General features: G+C 39.7%; 1 protein-coding gene across 1 annotated transcript in view; it reads left to right on the top strand.

Annotated features, from left to right (window-relative positions):
• Positions 1–20,266, top strand: part of RECK (reversion inducing cysteine rich protein with kazal motifs) — a 115,688-nt gene that overhangs the window by 60,130 nt on the left and 35,292 nt on the right. Inside the window, exons 9-12 of the mRNA XM_014052832.2 lie at positions 425–692; positions 10,335–10,514; positions 16,438–16,650; positions 18,416–18,552. Coding sequence (XP_013908307.2) covers positions 425–692; positions 10,335–10,514; positions 16,438–16,650; positions 18,416–18,552 — 798 coding nt within the window. The remainder of the gene's footprint in view (positions 1–424; positions 693–10,334; positions 10,515–16,437; positions 16,651–18,415; positions 18,553–20,266) is intronic.

Below are 20,266 nucleotides of genomic sequence, written 5' to 3'. Positions count from 1 at the left end.
AAAGAATTTAGTAAAGAAATTATTTTTGTTCAGAAGGTAACTGGTCCATGCTTGCTTGCTGTGCAAATGAAGTATTGAATCCATAGCAAGAATTTAATGTAGATTAAAAAGGTAAACAGTAGAAGATATCTCATGCATACATAGCAATAGCAATAGCAGTAGACTTATATACCGCTTCATAGGCCTTTCAGGCCTCTCTAAGCGGTTTACAGAGAGTCAGCATATTGCCCCCAACAATCTGGGTCCTCATTTTACCCACCTCGGAAGGATGGAAGGCTGAGTCAACCCTGAGCCGGTGAGATTTGAACCGCTGACCTGCTGATCTAGCAGTAGCCTGCAGTGCTGCTCTTAACCTTGCGCCACCAGAGGTTCATATATGCACAGAAGTGACAACTAACAATATTTATTTTTCTTTCTTATATAGGTTTATACTGTTGTGATAGAGCTGAAGATTATGTTTGCCAAACAGCTTGTAAAAGGATACTGATGTCAATGAAAACAGAACATGAAATTGTGGATGGGCTTATTGAAAGCTGTAAAACAATGCCTCTTCCACAGGATCCACTTTGGCAATGTTTCTTGGAGAGCTCTAGATCTGTTCATCCTGGAGTGACATTGCATCCACCACCTTCAACAGTTCTGGATAGTGCTAAGTTGCACTGTTGTTCCAAAGCAAATACTTCTTTGTGCAGGTTTGTATATCTCCTTCTTTGTTTCAATTCCTACAAGCTTTTGATAAAAACAATTTGCTAATATTTAAACAGTGTACATTTTTTTAGTGAAGTGAACCAATTTGAAATTTGAGAAAAACTTCGGAACTTTATCAATAGTTTAATAAAAGAGGCTTTCTTATTTACAAAATGAAAGGAACAATGTAACAAAATGCCACCACTTTCGTAAGATAGTTTGCTAATGTCAAAATAAAATATGTTCAAAATTCTATATAAAAGTCAGAGAACTACATATTACTAAAATTCTCATTGTTATCCTTAACTGCGTTATATATCTCACTTAAGTTAATTAACAAAGATACCTGGCTCACTGTTTTCCAAGATTATATTTTACTGAGAACAAAAGCAAATTTAGAAGTAATAAGGCAGAATCTGTTGGTTTGGTATGAAGAAAATGCAGTTAATTTCCCCTTTCCCCCCAGCCACCCCATTATCGGTCAAAGCCCAATTAGAAGTTCTCAGATTGTTTAGAAAATGGATCCTGTATTCGTACCTTCTCCATCTCCACATTCTTTTGGCTGAAGTTATGTTGGATTGGTATAACTCACTTTCAGGACCGGCACAGTTTCATTCCCAACCCCCCACCTGTCCTTGTTCAATCACATTCCAATCTCTGCCCCCCTGCCCCCATTGCTAATGTCAGGCTGGCAAGGTGTGATGTAAAACTAGAAGAATGACATGTCCCTCTAAAAAAATGGATATGCCTACAAAAGAAAAAATAGTTACAGCATAAAATCTCTTTTTGGCTTATTGGGTTATTAATTATTAAATTGGTGGGTTAAACAGGGCATGCATGGAAACAAACATCTCTAGTCTCAACTCACTCAATCTCTGGGAGGGAAATCCATCCACAGAATAAGGTACTGTAACCTTCTGATATGGAGTCTAGAATTCAGGATTCATTTAATCTCAATATGTTGTTCTTCCTTGTTGGTGGAGATAGCATCCAGGATGGGTTAACTCTGTCCAGTATCCAATTGGACTGAGTCTACAGTTGTGATGTCATGCCTCCTCCGGTGACTACTCCCAGCTTTAGACTCAGTCTGATCAAAGGATTGGATGTATTCCCTTAGCTCTCCTCAAAATTAGCTAGCTAGATAAAAAAACTTTTTTCCTTTCAATTGGCTTCCTGCTCGAATTTAATCTAGAGCTCCAGAACATCAAAATATCCAATGGGGGAGGAGGGTTTTCCCACATCACACGAGCCTTGCCTCGCACGGGGCACCTGCCTCGCTTCACTCAACGTCCAGCAAAGCACACGATGGATAGCGGGCACCACGAGTTCGCTTCCCAAGGATTTTCTTGGCAGACAAGCCTGCGGGCGGTAACCCAACAGCCTCTATTCTTTAGACAATGACAATCGACTCCATTTGCAGCTACTCTTTTGGCATGAAAAAGCAGCAGCCATTTTATTTCGGTGCAAAGAATTGGCGGCCATTTTTCCCAACACTGGGTGAGCTTTCCCAAGGGCATCAACCTCCCTCAGGTCCTTATTGCCACATATCATGGTCTCTCCAGACAGAGGGAACAGGATCTCTCTAATGGCTCACAGCCATTCCCTCATGACAGTCCGATTGCCAGCCCCTTGGCATCAAAACAGCCAAGAAATGGGCGGCCCCATATCCGTTGTCCAAAGCAGTGTTTTTCAACCACTGCCGCGGCACACTAGTGTGCCGTGACATAGTGTAAGGTGTGCCGTGGGAAAAACACTTTATATATAGTCAATATAGGCACAGAGTTAAATTTTTTAAACATTTTCTAATGGTGGTGTGCCTCGTGATTTTTTTCATGAAAAAAGTGTGCCTTTGCACAAAAAAGGTTGAAAAACACTGGTCCAAAGGACACCCACCAAAGCCTCTTAAGGCGGCCCAAAAGACAGAGTCTCGGCGCCAACAGTTGCTGGACAAAGTTCGAAAAGGCTCAATGCCTCGCTGTAATGCAGCAGCCTCATGCTTGAACCGTGTGCCCAAAAGCTCACATCCATTTCTGCCAGGCTCTTTACCAATAGATAGCCCCAGGCCTACTGACCTGTCTACTGACAGTGAGGAAGAATCTCCTTTGGTGAGGCAGCACAGTTCAAGGCTCCTTTAGCATCAGCTGAATTGCCTATTACCGGGGCCCCATCCCCAGCAGGGGGATCTACACCAAACCAAGTACAGCCACCCATGCTCCTTCCAACTGGAAGTCTTGATATGGCTTTCATCATCTCTGAAGCCATCATGGCAGTTATCTAGCAAGGATTGTCATCTGCTTCTGCCCAGCTCAGACAGCTGTCTGCCAGGAAATCCTGTGTCAGCAGAAGTCCTGCTTCCCCATCAGGACCCACTCATTCTGAACCCTTATCTCAGGTTTCAGTAGGTGGGGAAGAGGAGGAAAAAGCCATTTGGGATTCTGACTGTTGGAAGATGAGGACCTATCCCTAGACCAGTCCTCCTTTGTCGGACTGTTCAAACCAACTGTTTTTCTATCTCTTCTTTTTAAGGCCAAAAAAATAGCTAAAGCAGGGTTAGCTCCTCTCCCTCAGGATTCACATCCAGGAAAAAGGGATCCAATGGATCCCCTCTTCCTGGAACCTACCGTTGAGAAGGAAGTGATTCCTTCCACCTGATTATTCCTGGACTTAGTCCAAAGGCAGTGGGTTTCCCCAGGGTTGGGTCCCCTTCCCAACTCTCTAGACAAACAGCTGTACAATATCGGTCTGTAACTGGCCAAGGCACTGGAGGTTCCTGCAGTGCACTCCCCAGTAGCTACCCTTCCCCCCCCCTTCGGCTGTGACCCAGAGGAGGTGTTGAAACCTGAGGACAAGCATTTTGAACAGATGCTTGTCAAGGGCCACCAAGCTGCGGCCTGGTCGGTCTGGACCTCTACTTCAGTCTCCTTTTTCAGAAGGGCTGCCATCCTCTGGATTAAACAATTACAGGATAGACTTCCACTGGGAGATTAAGGTCACATCATGACCTAATAAAATCAAGGCTGCAGTTGAATTCTTAGCAGATGCCTCCTTAAATGCAGTCCAATTCGCATCCAAAGCCATAGTGTGGCTTTGGATGCCATAGACCTATGGGTCAGGAACACATTCAGGTCAGGCCTGTCATTAGAATTCATCTCCAACCTTCCGATGTCCTTTGTCCAATGTCCCGTCTCTTGGGAGCCACATCGACCGTTCCTTATGGAACAAATGACCTGTCATCTGCTCGACATCCAGGTGATCCAACCGATCCCTCTGGATCAAGTAGGACAGGGATTTTATTTCCATCAGTTTGTCATTCCAAAGGCTTTGGGGGGGGGGGGTTGGAGAATGATTCTTGACCTAAAATCCCTGAACCATTACATCAAGTACCGCAGGTTGAAGATGCACTGCCTCCAGACAATTCTGGAGGGGATCCGGGAGTGTGTGACCACCTGACATCGGTGGACTTGACAGAGCGCTACCTCCATGTCCCCATCCTTCCAGCTCACAGGCAGTTTCTCCATTTCTGAAGAAACTCCATTATGTGAGGCAACACCTTCAATATAGGGCCTCCCCTTCGGACTTTTGTCCACCCCCAGGTTTTTATAAAAATTTGGGTGGCATTAGCGGACCACCTCTACAGGCCTATCAGACTACAATGCTACCTGGATGACATTTTGATCCAGTCCAGGTCAGCAAATCAGGCACACAGGGATCTCCAGGCTACTCTCCAGTCCCCCCCCCCCATCAATGTGCAGAAAAGTTATCTTGTTCCCACAACCCATCTGTTGCACTTAGGGCCATAATAGACACAGTGCAGGGTACAGTTCTTCTCTCCCCAGATCGTCACTCCAGTTTCCAGGAAATGGTCACAGAGGTGATGAAATGTCATCAGGTACCACTTCTTCAGCTTTCACAGCTCCTGGGCAAAATGGTTTCCTACTTACGAATTGTTCCCTGGTTCCGTCTCCACAGCCAAAAACTGCAGTGGTTTCTTCTTCCACATCAAAAGACAAACAGGAGCTGCTCATCACATCAGGTCAAAGTACCTCCAGCAATCAGGTCCCTGGGGTGGTGGCTGTTCCCCAGCCTAGATGACTGGGGAGATCACCTCGACACTCAAATGACACAGGGCAGGTGGTCCAAGGCAGAGGCCTCCCACAGCATCAACTGGCTGGAACTCCAGGCAGTCCATCTTGCCCTCATGCAATTCCAGGATTTGGTAGGCAGTGCACACGTACTTGTCTTTATGGACAACACAACAACAAACGTGCACATCAACTGCCAAGGGGGATTCGGTCCAGGTTCCTCATGGAAGAGGCTAATCATCTGGGTATTTATATGGAACACCACCTTCGATCCCTTTGAGCTGAGTACATCTCCGGAGTGTACAATCTCCAGGCAAACTGACTAAGCCACTCCCAAGTAGAGCATGCAGAAGGGGACTGTTCCTAGAATTGACCAACAGGTATGGGCTTCTGGTCATCGACCTGTTTGCAACACATCTCAACAACCAACTGCTTACGTACTTCACCAGGTATGCAGACGCAGGGTCAACGGGAGTGGACGCCCTCCGCTGTTGGTGGCCATCGGGCCTTCTCCACGCATTCCCCCCTCCTGCTGATCCAGAGGGTGGTCTGGAAAATGCTGGAAGAGGGTGCAGAACTCCTCCTCCTCGCGCCTCACTGGTCCCGCAGACCTTGGTTCACGGAATTAGTGAACCTTTCTGTGGCCCCTCCATGGCGCATTCCCATAGCCCAGGCCTCTCTAACACAGAGCTCTCTTTTCCATCCAGACCCGCACTGGTTACAGCTGATAGCCTGGAGATTGAGCGGGCGGCTTTAACAGAGGCCAACCTTTCATACTTCAGGCATCCCAGCAAGCCTCCACCAATTGTATATACGATGCTACCTAGAGAGCCTTCACCAATTGGTGTGTCAGCCAAGGCATTGCTCCCGCCACCGCATCCATACCCTCGATTTTGGACTTTCTCCAGCAGGGCCTTGACACGGGCCTCTCATCTAACACCCTTAGATGACAGGTGGCGGCCCCATCTTCAATCCTGGTCTCCCCATCATTCAAAACTCTTTCTCACCATCCACTAGTCACAGGTTTTCTCCAGGGGCAACTAACATCAGCCATCCCACCATTCATAGATTTCCAACGTGGGATTTAGGTAAGGTCCTGGATGTCATCATGGGACTACCCTTTGAACCTCTGCGAACTACCTGTAATGATACATTTATCTCTCAAAGTGGTGTTCTTAGTGGCTGTCATGCTCTGCGTATGTCAGAAATTGCAGCCCTGTCTATGAAGCAAGATCTCTGCATTTTTCATCAGGACAGAGTAGTTCTCAGACTTGACCTGGCTTTTATTCTTAAGATTAATGCTAGGTTTCACAGGTCTCAAGAGCTAGTTCTGCCTAACTTTTGTCCCGCTCGAAGACACAGGCTTGAGTGCAAATGGCGCACTCTTGATGTATGACACACACTCCACATTTACATCAAATGGACTGCTGGGTTCAGACACACAGAGGTGTTGTTCATCTCATTTCAGCAGACTAGTCTGGGCTCCAATGTATTTTCAAAGTCTTTTGGACACTGGAACAGATCTTGCATTTTAAAGGCCTAAGGATCCCAGGCTTGCCAACTCCTTGACACGTGACGGCCCATTGTACTAGGAGCGCTGCCACGTCGGTGGCGTGGTCCACTCAGACACTTGTTCTCTGGGCAATGGAGATAGCATCCATCCCCACTCTATCTTTCAGACCTTATTAGTAAGGAGTAGGGACCTCTCAGGGCACTTGTGATAGGTACTGGAGGAGAGTGTTAGCTTGACGGATTCCTGTTTACACCATACGTCGGTCTACAGATCCTCTTTGTCAAAAGCTGGGAGGAGTCACCAGAGGAGGCATGACACCACAACTGTAGACTCAGTCCAATTGGATACTGGACAGAATTAACCCATCCTGGAAGCTATCTCTACTGCCCAGAGAATGGGCATCTCAGATAAGAACCAACCCCCATTCTCTTTCTATCATAATTGGAAGTGGAAGTGGTTTTGTGAGAGCAGACAAGAGCAAACTAGAGATAGGCTTCAATAAAAAACAGGATGAATGCGCTTAAGTCTTTTTGGCAGATTTAATTTAACTGTCACTGGATTTATGACCCTGGTAATGGGGAGAGGTCCTATGTACTTTGGTCCTAGTTTTCTGCAGTGTTGTCATGACTGCAGGAACTTAGTGGAGGGGTAAACCTTATCTTCTACTTTAAAAGTGTCCAAGTTTGGCTGCATCATCATCATCGGGGCTACCAGCCACTATACCATGTCTCCATCTAATGCCAGGTCCACACAGTCAATGTGAATGGCATCATCTGGATATGGAGTCCCGTAACATTCCATGTAATGCCAAACTTGGGCTAGGAAATGGGCCAGCTGTTTGTTGGGGTCCCATCAAATTTAACTGTCAATGGTGGTGATTAGTGATCTCCCTGGGCTAAGAGTGGGGCCTGTGCTGGTGGGGTAGCCATCACCAGGACAGCTGCAGGGATGGTGGCTGCTGGGATAGCTGGCAGAGCTAGTATAGACATTGGAAGTGTCACAGGCATAGTAGAGGCTGTGGCAGGCACGATGTAGAGCTGGGTGATATTGTGGTGGCTCTCTGCGCTGGAGGGTTTGACACTTCCAGCACCTAGAATTTCTCCTTCAACTACTTTATAACTGGGCTGGAAATGGGGTTTGGGAACAGCATTTCTTGAGGAACCATTATTAGCCTGGCATGCCAGGCATTTTTTGCTATTCATGCAGTTTCCATGCATATGCCTGGTACATACCACGTTCTCCTGGTAGTGCCCACCATTGTCTAGATTTCACAGTTTCCAGGCAATTTGAATGTAGTTGTTGGCAACTGAGGTGCAGGAGATACTTGAAGACAATGGGTGGACCATCTGGAACTTGCCAGAAGCCTTCTTCAAAAACTCATATTTCTCCTTCCAGTGCTCCACTTCCCCTTTTTCTAAGAAATTCTCGTAAGAGATTTTTGTATGTACTTGCAGGTCTAGAGCGACCATAGACAGAGTTTAGGGCTGCCTTACTAGCCATTTTGCAGCTGGACCTGTATCTTGGTTCTCTTTCATGATTATGGAATCATCTTTGGTATGCATGGCAATGAAGGATGGAGAGACTTCACTCACACACTCGACATATAGTCCTTAATGGAGTTACATCTTTGTGAAGGGTACCCCAAGCTTCCGCTTTAGGCTCAGTACTCTTCAATATTTTCATTAACTATTTAGATCAGTAGTTCTCAATCTTCCCAATGCTGCGACCCTTTAATACATGTTGTGGTGACCCCCACCATAAAATTATTTTCGTTGCTACTTCAAAACTGTAATTTTGCTACTGTTATGAATCGTAATGTAAATATCTGATATGCAGAATTTATTTTCACTATTACAAATTGAACATAATTAAAGCACAGTGATTAATCTGCCAATCATGGTTTGGGAGAAGATCAGTCAGGCTGGGATTTTGCAGGATAAAATGACCTTCCTGCCTGCCTCCAGCAGCAGTTTGTGGTTTACATGAGTTTCACTTTATTAAGTTTACTTTTTATACATTCCGTTCCACCCACCCACCCAGTTTTCTTTCTTTCTTTCTTTCTTTCTTTCTTTCTTTCTTTCTTTCTTTCTTTCTTTCTTTCTTTCTTTCTTTCTTTCTTTCTTTCTCTTTCCATTCCCCCCTCCCTTTTCTTCTTTCTTTCTTTCCATTCCTCCCTCTCCTTTCTTTCTTTCCATTCCTCCCTCCCTTTTCTTTTTTCTTTCTTTCTTTTCATTCCTCCCTCCCTTTTCTTTCTTCTTTCTTTCTTTCTTTCTTTCCATTCCTCCCTCCATTTTCTTTCTTTTCTTTCCACTCCTCCCTCCCTTTTTTCTTTTTTCTTTCTTTCTTTCTTTCTTTCTTTCTTTCTTTCTTTCTTTCTTTCTATCTCTTTCCATCCCCCCTCCCTTTTCTTCTTTCTTTCCATTCCTCCCTCTCTTTTCTTTCTTTCTTTCCATCCGTCAGAGCCGAGGTTGATCCGTCACCCAGAAGAACCCGTCTCTCTCCCCCTTCAACGCCTTGGCCTTTCCCTGACGTGGAGACTGGGTGTGGCAGTGTCTAGGTTATGACCAGAGCTGGGAGGAGGCTGCTTCACCACCCGGCACTCTTCATGCACCTGCCCTTCAGGACGTGCTCCTGAGCATGGGCGATGCCAGTGGAGGTGGATGGTCTTAGACCCCAAAGGCGTCACGACCCACAGGTTGCGAACCACTGATTTAGATAAAGAAATAAAAAGGGAACTCATTACATTTGCAGATGTCACAAACTGGCAAGAATAACCAACACTCCAGGAGATAGGCCCAAGATCCAGGTGGATCTTGTATGATTTATACACTGGACCATATCTAACAAAATAAAATTCAGTGTAGAGAAAAGTAATGTTTTACACAGGCAAAAAATACCAAATGTACAGGTACAGATTAGGTGAAACCTGGTTCAATAACAGTAATTATGAGAGGGATTGTCTAGTGGACAATCACTTAAATATGAGCCAGCAGTGTGTGGCAGCAGCCAAAAAGATCAATGCAATCCAAGGTTATATTAACAGAGGAATAGAATCAAGAGTATGTGAAGTATTACTACCGCTTTATAAAGTCTTAGTAAGACCACACTTTGGGAGACAGGGATTTTTAATAACTTGTACAATACATTTTAATGAATTGTTGTTGTTATTACATTTCCAACAACCCAATGATTTATTTGTTTCTTTCTGTACAAATGTACTAGGTCTGAATAAGGCCAGTGAGCCTGAAATATTCCCATGACTATATCTCCCTCCCTCCCTTCCTTCTTCCCTCCCTCCCTCCCTCCCTCCTTCCCTCCCTTTGAAACTAAATAGTTGAATTTTGAATTTCTGTTTAAGTGAATTGTATAGTTTAGAATTTCTGTCTTTGCTATCTTGGTTTTGTTTTTGAATTAGTTGCAGCTTTCCAGACTGCACGAAATTCATGAATTTAAAGCTTTCCCCCTCTTCTAAACTGTGTCTCAGTATTTCCATGGAAGATATCAAGGATAACTTAAGCATTAGTGCAAATTAAATTATCCCCATATGACATTGCTTTGTCCAAAATGCACTGTTTCTAGAATATGAAATAAAGAGGCAACTCATTATCTAGTTGTGAATTTGTTATCTGGGAAATATGAGTGGTCAGGCATTTATGAAGAACAGTCTGTTTTTATTTTGAAAAGGATATAAATATTTAAAACAGCAGCTGTATTTAGTAATTTAGGAAGAAACAGAAATAGTGTCTTATTTAAGTCACAAGAAGAAAATAGTATGGTTCTAAACATGGCCCTGGACATTCACAGATAAGACTTGGTGTGCTCAGTAGAACCTAATTTCAGTAATTATTCAAAATATTATTAGCAACTCTTTTTAGTGATTATATCAATAATGGCTTGGGCAGAAATAAAACTCTACAGCTTCCTGCAGCCCTGATATATTTTCCTTTCTATGTTTGGGACAAAAGTCATTAACTATATGCTAAAGAACGCATAAACTTATGAAATATTTCATTTTTATTTTATTTCAAATATATTTGTTCTTCTCTTTTTAGAGATGTATGCACTAAGCTTTATACAAGCAGTTGGGGCAATACACAAAGCTGGCAAGAATTTGATCGTTTTTGTGAATATAATCCCGTTGAAGTTTCCATGTTGACTTGCTTAGCTGATGTACGTGAACCTTGTCAGCTGGGCTGTAGAAATCTTACTTTCTGCACTAATTTTAATAACAGGTAAGAAAGGTTTTCTCAATATTTTTAAACAATATTGTTTTGAAATGTATAAGTATGTTGGAGAAGGTATGGTTGCTAATTCTGGATCTGTGTAAATTGAAAAATATTTTCTTAGATGTTGCAGAGAGATCATTGTCTTCCTCCAATTTCTAAGCCTTCTATATCTTTTTCTAATTCAGAAGTTCATATACAGTATGCATTAAAATCATAAGTAAATGAGGTGAATTTATGTCTATCTTCTATTTTGATTTATTGGAGAAGAAGATACTTGCCCCAAGTATGTGCATTGCAGCAATAATAGCCTGGCATGCTTGCTGATCAGTTTGGGGATAAGATCACTTTGGGAAATGCCAGATTTATGATGATTTCAGATGCAGGGTCCAGAAGATAATCTACTCCAATTTTGTAAGATAGTTATGTTGTTATCTAGAAGGTAACATGTTTCTTATAGTTATAATGCTGATTACCTCTTTTAATTTCTGTTTAGTATGATAGCTGGGCATAAAATTGATTTCATGAGCCTAAAATACATTGAACTCATGAGAAAATGATGCCATTTGTCTTAAAATAGCCAGTTATAGTACTCTACTGGAAAAATCTGCTGTGGAGCCACTTGCATGGACAGTTATCATTAACTATCTATATACCTAATATAATTAAAAGAATGATAGTTGTCCATATGCAAATATATATAAAAAAACTTTTTTCACAATTGATTTCAGATTGAGTTCTGAGACTTTGGGACTGAAGTAGTTTTTTTCATTCTGTGAAAAGAGGGACAGGAAAAATGCAGTTCTATTCTTATCACTAGTCATTAAGGTCTCAATAGATAATCTATGCACACTGAGAATATGGTTTATTTTTGGCAATGATCCCATTGCTTGCAGAATTTGTTGCTATGTATTTCAAGGATAACATATTTTAAATTATTTGGCAAGTTTACAACTTGCTGCACAGATGGTATTGCCAAAAAGACTTTGGATTCTAAGACTGTGAGAGGACTGTAAGCGGACAATCACTTAAACACGAGCCAGCAATGTGAAGCAGTAATAAAAAAAGCTAATACAATGCTTGGTTGTATAAACAGAGGCATAGAATCAAAATCATGTGAAGTATTAGTACCGCTTTATAAACCTTTGTAAGACCACACCTGGAATATTGTATCTAGTTTTGGCCATCACATTACAAAAAATAAATTAGACATAAGCAAATAAAGTATTAAACTTGATTGGATCTTTCTGGGCTTGCATCTCTGAGTTTGGTCCTGAAAAAACCTCACCAAAAATTGTAACATTATTATAATAAACCCTTATTTATATGCCAGAAGCAATAATATTGATATTACAGTGGACCATTAATCGCATCGAAGTATCTATTGAATAGTACCAGAAATATCAATCTATTATTGAACCATAGTTTGAACCAGCCAGCTCTGCCTTTTTCTTCTTTCTCCAAGAAATCTTTTAAGTCCCGTATATCAAATTGTAACAAAATTTAGGAATCTTACCTGTCCCTCAAATCAATGTAGTTTGTAGAACAATGATGGCAGTTTATCATCCTAAAAAGAATTCACTATATACTTCCAAATGTATAGGTACTATTAGACTTGTAAATGCTTTGTACTATTCCACTGGGCCAGAAACTTTTCCATTTTGCTATGACTGAATAAAACCTAATAGCTCCTGGAATAGTAAATATGCTTTCAATATATCTAACAAAAACAATTTAAGGTCTACCTGACCCAGCACTAGATCAATCTCATTATGGCTCCTCTTACCATCTAAACTATAAACAGAGTTATAAACAAGAAAAAGCTACCGGTAATTATTAAAACAGTCTGGCTTCTTAGTAATCACAGATAGTCCAATGATTTGTGTTTACTTAACAACTGTGTTACTAACTTAACTATTGCAATGTTAATGCAATTAACATTGCAATTGTTAATCATAACAATGATTCAATTAACAGCAATAGTAAGAAAAGTGATAAAATGGAGCAAAACTCATTTAACAAATGTTTTACTTACCAACATAGATTTTGGGCTAAATTGTATTCATAAATCAAGGATTACCTGTATTTCAGAAATTAAACTCTACTAATTTGCTGCTTCAAATAATGAGTTAGCAATTTATCAAATCTGATTTTAATCTACTCAATGAAAATGATATCTTCTCAGCATAAAAAGATTAAATGGGGAAAAAATAAAAAACAGAATATAAAATGAGAAATGGGCTGGGAAGTGTGGTTTTGGGTAATTGGTAATACTCAAAACCATAAACCATACTACATCAAAGCAAAGTATAGTAATAGCCTATTATACAAAGTATAGTAGGCCTTGACTTATAGCCATTCATTTTGTGACAAAAGTTACCGTGAGACTGAAAAAAGTGATTAACAACTGGTCCTTGCATTTACAATTAATTGCAGCATTTCCATGGTCTCTGAAGCCTCCGGAGGGTGAAAAACAGGTACCTCAGAAATTGGGGAACGGACTTCCGGGTTGCCTGTTTTTTTCGCCTCCAGAGTGCGTAAACTGGAAGTCCGTTCCCGAAGTTCTAGTTAGCATGTTGGGTTGTTTTTCGCCCTCTGGAGGCTTCAGGGAAACCTCCGGAGGACGAAAAATGGCCGAAAAAGAAAGCTGAAGTCAGCTGGCCAGATTGAGTTCTGAGACTTTGGGACTGAAGTATTTTTTTCTCATTCTATGAAAAGAGGGACAGGAAAAATGCAGTTCTATTCTTATCACTAGTCATTAAGGTCTCAATAGATAACCTATACACACTGAGAATATGGTTTATTTTTGGCAATGATCCCATTGCTTGCAGAATTTGTTGCTATGTATTTCACAGGATAACATCTTTTAAATTCTTTGGCAAGTCGACAACTTGCTGCACAGATAGTATTGCCAAAAAGACTTTGGATTCTAAGACTGTGAGAGGACTGTAAGCAGACAATCACTTAAACATGAGCCAGCAGTGTGCAGCATGCTGGAGCTGACAGGGCAATGCCCCGCATGCTCTAACAAATGGCTTTGCATGCCATCTGTGGCACGTGTGCCATAGGGTCTAGGCAAAGGCAGGCATCCCTAGAGTCCTTTATTGTTCTGATTAAAGGCCATGCCAAATGACCTTGAAAACTGGGCCCTATTTAACAAAATAAAATTCAGTGTAGATAAAAGCAAGGTTTTACACTTAGGCAAGAAATATCAAATATATAGGTACAGATTAGGTGAAACCTAATTCAATAACAGTAACTCTGAGAGGTATCTTGGAGTCCTGGTAGACAATAGGGCCCAGTGTTAAATAGAGCCCAGTGTTCAAGTCGGTCAAGATTCATTTAAATAGTATATGATATCAGCCAAAAATCCATAGAACATCCATGATAGAACACATGTGTGCCCCACAATGCAATGCAGCCTGCCTCTGTGGGCATGTGTGTGCGACCCCCCCCTGCACATGCGTGCTTGACTCTCCCCCGTGTGGGGGGGATTTCCATCCTTCCCAGGCTCCAGAGGTGTTTCTCAGGCCTCCTGGAGGACCAAAATGCCCCCCCCCCGGGCTCTGGAGGCCAGAAACATGCTTCATTTTTGGCACGAGAAGCCTTCAAGGAGGGCCTCCGGAGCCTCAGGAGGAGAAAAACAGGACCAACCAAAAGTTCAGAAACAATCCATTTCCGGCTTCCAGGGAGGCCGTTGTTGCCCTCCCCAGGCTTCAGGAAAGCTGTGGAGCGTGGGAAGGGCAAAAACCGGGCCAAATGGGCCAACCAGAAGTTCAGAAACAATCCATTTCCGGCTTCCAGGTGGCCAGGGAGGCCATTTTCACCCTCCCCAGGCTTCAGGAAAGCTTCAGAAACAAACTTCCAGTAGACCCGTTGGGCCTGTTTTTCACCTTCTTCTGCTATCCTCTGGCCCTCTGGAAGACTAAAAATCAAGTGGCAGGTGCATGCATGCATGCTGGAACTGATGGCTCACATGCCGGCAGATGTGGTATATGTGCCATAGATTTACCATCACAGTTATAAGGCAAGTTTTCAACTTGTGGTCTGTGAACCCCTGGGCAGGTTGCAATGTTGTCACAGGAGGTCAATGAAGATTTGGAGAAATGTTATTATTTAAATCCTGAGTTAACTCTCATTGGTCCATGGCCACAAAATGGGTCCCGTGGTGAAGAAAAAGTTGAGAACTATTGGCTAGGGCTCCTGCTAGAGCAGGGGATTAGACTAGAAGATTTCCAAGGTCCTTTCCGATTTTGTTATTATTTTATTGTGACTGCTCCCACTAACATTGACAGGGCAAGCTGCTAGAGTATAAAAAGAGAGCAAACTCCATTCCCTAGTAGCACTTATGATATTATTTATTTTGGGTAATGAAATATGTGCAAGAAAACAATCAAGCACCAAGGGCCACTTGTCAATTGTCTCTACTAGGTTGGAGCATGTGTACATGCACATGACTGAGAAAAGAAAAGAAAATCCAACTTTCACATAACTTCCATTTAAGTAACCTGAGACTCAACAACTTGAATCTTGTCTATGGCAAGATTTAAAATCGGCTGTTCTGGCTGGAAGCTTGTCTTACAGAATATATAAACACAAAATCAGCTTTCTGAAGAGAGGTGTATCTTCACAGTTAAAGTGATAATTGATTGCCTCTAATATAAGACATTAAAATCAGATTCTTATACCTAATAGTTTTCATTTTGGGATTGTGCTATTAAAATCTTATTCCAAAATTGGATTATTAAACATTTTAATTACATTTACCCGGTTTCCCCGAAAATAAGAGCTCCCTGGATAATAAGCCCAATCAGGCTTTTGAATGCATGTGCTAAAGTAAGCCCTCCCCCCAAAATAAGCCCTCCACTAAAATATTTAAATGCATGCACAGCCAGTCCCCATCATTTCCTGGGGGCAAATAGGGGACATGCCCCATGCGCCCCACATGCACCTGCTATCCATGCAGAATGGCCTTTGTAGAGGCTGCTCCCTCAAACTCTAGCTACTGCATCCCTTCTCTTAGTGGCGGCCCCAAAAAGAGCAGCAGGCCCAGTGATGCTAGGGCTGGCAAGAGTGTGCCAGAAACAGAGACAGAACTTCTGGCCCTCTCTGGATCAGCTGATCTGTGGGCCACAGGCTGAGGTTAAGGGGCCTCCCGCACCTCAAAAATAATAAGACCTGCCAGAAAATAAGGCCAAGCTCTTATTTCACGGATCAAAAGAAAATAAGACCCTGTCTTATTTTGTGGGAAACACGGTATTATGCCAAAATATATGTGTGAAATTTCTACTTGATTATTCTCTCTATTAATTTATTGTCTGTTCAATATCTATAACATAAACCCATCTACAATATAATTCTGTGAAGTTCCTACAGAAGAATCTTATTTTTAATGTGGATTGTATCACAATTGTACTTCTGTAATTGCATATATATTTAGCTACATGATTTTCCAGAAATTTCTAGGAATTCTAATGAGATTCCTTGTGTTTTAGCTTCTTTGTTTTTTTTTAAATTAGTCAAAATAACAATATATCTACATACTGCTTTCATTTCCTGCTTTAATATATATGTTCTTTCTGAAATTCTTTTCAAACTAAAATCTAACTTTTCTTCAAATATAATAATAAAATCAATATTTTAAATTTAGCATTGGATTGCAATAATTCTTTTTATTATGTAAAGCCTTTGGGAAACTCTAAAGAACAGATTAGAAATAAATGTTCATGGAGAAAATCTATTTATTTGGTTGATAGAAATTGAAAAAGATGTAACAGCAGATAATTAATTCATAATATACATCAGTCCTTTTGTTTCCTATTTTAGGCAAAATCCAGCTTTTTATCTAAATATGTACTTTATTATTATTTATTATCATTATCTAAAGATCATGAAATTGTTGCCTTCTGTTTGCATGACTTTTTCCGTGAAGGCCTACTGAACTCTTCAGGAGCTGCAATGCCCAATCAGATCAAGGAGCTATGAATGATATGAAACTTTGGGAAAAAGGAAGTATTAAGATGCCTTTTATAAATATCCCTGTCCTTGATATTAAAAAATGCCAACCAGAAATGTGGAAGGCAGTTGCTTGTTCACTGCAAATTAAACCTTGTCATAGTAAATCTAGAGGAAGTATTATTTGCAAGTAAGTAGATTTTTAGTGTTTTTGTTTTCTTAATGTTAAAGCTAGATAGCAAAAGAGGTTCCATACCTTCAGCTGAAAAATGTAGAGGCAATTATGTTAATGTGTCATATCTCATAGAAGTCTGTGTTTATCTTCAAGCTAATGTAAAGGCAGCTGTAATTCAGAATTTTTAGCTGACTGTGTGAAGATCTTGAGAAAGTGTTGAGGAAAGTTGTGTGGTTGTTCTTGATTCACTTTTTTTCTTGAAATTCAGATGATTACATGAAGAGGGTTAACTTTAGTAGGTTTTCAGTTGGACATCCATGTAGAAAAAGGAAAATTAAATGACAATAATATTGTGGAAATTGTATTTTCAGTAACAAAATGAAGAAAGCATAAAACAAATCTGAGATAGAATTAATGAATGCATTTCCAACAAACAAAGCTTCAACATTGTGTTCTAGAACTGATCCAAAATTATTCTTAATTATTAAAGTATGTTTTTAACTATCAGTTGAAAAGGAAATATAAACAACTATAAAAATTGTTTGCAAATATAGAGTGGAGAGTTGAACAAGTAGAAGAAAGCACAAAAGCAACTATTGGATACATTTGGAAATTCAAATAAGGATTGATTTCAAACATTTGTGCAAGTCAGAGTTATAAAACCAAGTTCAGGTTTGATTTGACTTTCAGATAAGATGGCTACAAAATTATTTTTTTACATATTTTTTTTACTAAACTGTTTAAACCTAATGTATTATGTAATTGAATAGGATCTAGTCAGATTCTTCTGTGCAGATCCAAAATCCATTAAATTGTGGAGAGGAATAAGTCAGTAGACATTCATAATAATGTTCTGTGCAATGTACATAAAATATTTTGGATGAACTTCTATTCTGCTTAGTAGTGAATTCCTCTGAGCACAATTTTTGGACAAATTCAAGAATTATAAAGGACCCATAATCTGAGAGTTCATCCAAGATGTTTTTAATTGGAAAAAAACATCAGTACTATAAGAACTGGCAGAATTTATACATTTTTGTATTCAGAATGAAGTTACTGGATCCCGCTGTCTCTATAATTTTCACCATGAGGCAAGATGGATGGCTAATAAATCTAATAAGTAAAATAATTTTAATGAAGTCTCACATGCAATGGGATAATGCATAATTCTCTACTTATGTAAGAGTTCAAGATTCATGCTATATAGGAATTCATTGTAGAATAAATGATTTAAGCTACTAAATGCATTAATAGTTTTTTTAGGCAAACATAATTACATACATATTATATAGGGCTGTGAAAATCACCAGAAAGAGGTGCTTTGGAACATATGAAAAGGCTACAATTTTTTCCCTTAACATTTAATTGGTTGTGTCTTTTTCAGACTTGTGTGGCAGCTATGGAAGGGTTTTTAAAAATCATATGTGGTTCTATACATTCCAAAACATCTCTTTCATGTGATTTACAAAGATTTAATGTTATATATATTTAGATAGATAGATAGATAGATAGATAGATAGATAGATAGATAGATAGATAGATAGATAGATAGATATAGATTAGAGATAGAGATAAAATAGATTGATAGATAGATAGATAGATCGATAGATAGATCGATAGATAGATCGATCGATCGATAGATAGATAGATAGATAGATAGATAGATAGATATTTGTTTGTAAAATTGTATGTTATTTTTATATGTGCACCTGTATACTTTTCATTTTAGTTTTAAATACTATGCATATATATAATGTGGAAACATTTTGTTTTCTTGAAGGTCAGATTGTGTAGAAATTCTCAAAAAATGTGGAGACTTAAGCAAATTTCCTGAAGGACATATGGCTGAAAGCATCTGTGAACTTTTATCTCCAGCTGATGATTTAGAGACTTGCATACCTTTAGATACCTACCTTCGTAAGTATTAAAGAACAGGCCCAGTGACAACTTTAGAATTCAAAGTAGTTTATTTCTAGGCTTGACCAAAAAACAAAACAAAAACGATGGCAACAAAAGCCTTGGAATAACTATAATTTATAATTACTTTATTGTCATTCAATTTAATTGCCTCTGTAATAGTGCCATCTTTGTGATCCCAGAATTGCTGGTCCTTCACAGTGGTTACATAGTTTTTTTAGCTCATGCAAATATCTATTTTAAACATCTTAGAGGTTGTATTCTGATTGGCAGTCTTTCACCTTATCTGTATTGTATTGCCTTTTAAGTATAGGTTTTTTAAGTATAGTACCATAATTTGTTCCTATTTCTTTGCAACAGTAATACTATGATTGGTTCTTTTTTTTTCTGGAGCTTTTTTATGTTCCTTCTGCATTTAGTTTTTCCAGACTATTGTATAGTTTATTTTATTTGGCAGACTCTTCCAAATTTCTGCCCCAATTTTTGATTTCTCAAGCATTCAGCCTATTTTATCTTCTGCCTCTTACATTATATGGCACCCATTACCACAGTAACTTACTCCTCTTCAGATGGGATGAATCTGGACTTCACTCCTGCAGGGATTTTTTGACTCTTAGGAATGTAACTGACAATATGATCCGAGATTTGGCTCAGAGATCATCTATAACACTAAGATAAATGTCATCCTCCCTTCTGTTACAGTGATTATTTCTGTTTTTCAAGTGCACAGCAATAAGGTCAAATTCATAGTGGTCTTGGAAGTGGAAATTGTCCCCTAATAGGTAACAGATATACAATAACACAGTTGGAAGGGATCTTGGAGATCTTTTGATCAAATCTTTGCCCAAGCCGGAGACTCTATAAGAGTATATATAGATATTCTTGAACTTATGATCATAATTGAGAATAGAATTTCTGTTGTAAAGTAGAGGTAAAGTAAAGTGTGTCATGACCAATTTTACAACCTTTTTGATAAATTGACAAATCATTGCAGTGATTGTAAATAATGTGGTCATTAAACAAATCTGGATTTCCCCATTGACTTTACTTGCCAAAAGGATGCAAATGGCAATCACATGGCCCAGGGATTCTGCAACTGTTGTAAATACATGTCAGTTGCTAAGCAGCCAAATGTTGATCATGCGACCATGAAAATGCTGTTTTGGTTGTAAGCACAAGGACTGGCTGTATATCACTTTCTTCAGTGCTGTTGTAACTTTGAATGGTCACTAAATGGATAGTTGTAAGTCAGGGACTATCTTGACTTATAGTAAACCAGCTTCTTCTAACCACATGCCCCTCAACTATGTTGGGAATAAAAGTTCAGTGTTAAAATTCATATTGATTAAAAAATCTAGGAATGAAGACTTCTGTAGGGGCAACAGGATGGGGAAGTTTGATTTGAACAGTTACTAACTCATTCCCACCTTTCTCTGGCAATTCTAACAATCTATCATATAACTTTTTACTATTTTCAGTGAGCAGTACACCAAATAATGTTAATTGTTTGTATAAAGGAAATCCTATTAACCATAATTCTATTTTAGTACTTCAGTGTTTTTGTTTTTGTTGTATAAGTGATGGGTTTCTATCTATCTATCTATCTATCTATCTATCTATCTATCTATCTATCTATCTATCTATCTATCTATCTATCTATCTATCTATCTATATATATATATATATATATATATATATATATATAAAATCTATC

This window comes from Thamnophis sirtalis, unplaced genomic scaffold (assembly GCF_051295495.1).
Source record: "Thamnophis sirtalis isolate CommonGarterSnake01/CBP01778 unplaced genomic scaffold, rThaSir2_p1.2 scaffold_4, whole genome shotgun sequence".
Taxonomy (NCBI): Eukaryota; Metazoa; Chordata; class Lepidosauria; order Squamata; family Natricidae; genus Thamnophis; species Thamnophis sirtalis.
The sequence above is the reverse complement of the archived record's forward strand: the minus strand, read 5'-3'. Positions and strand labels throughout refer to the sequence as shown.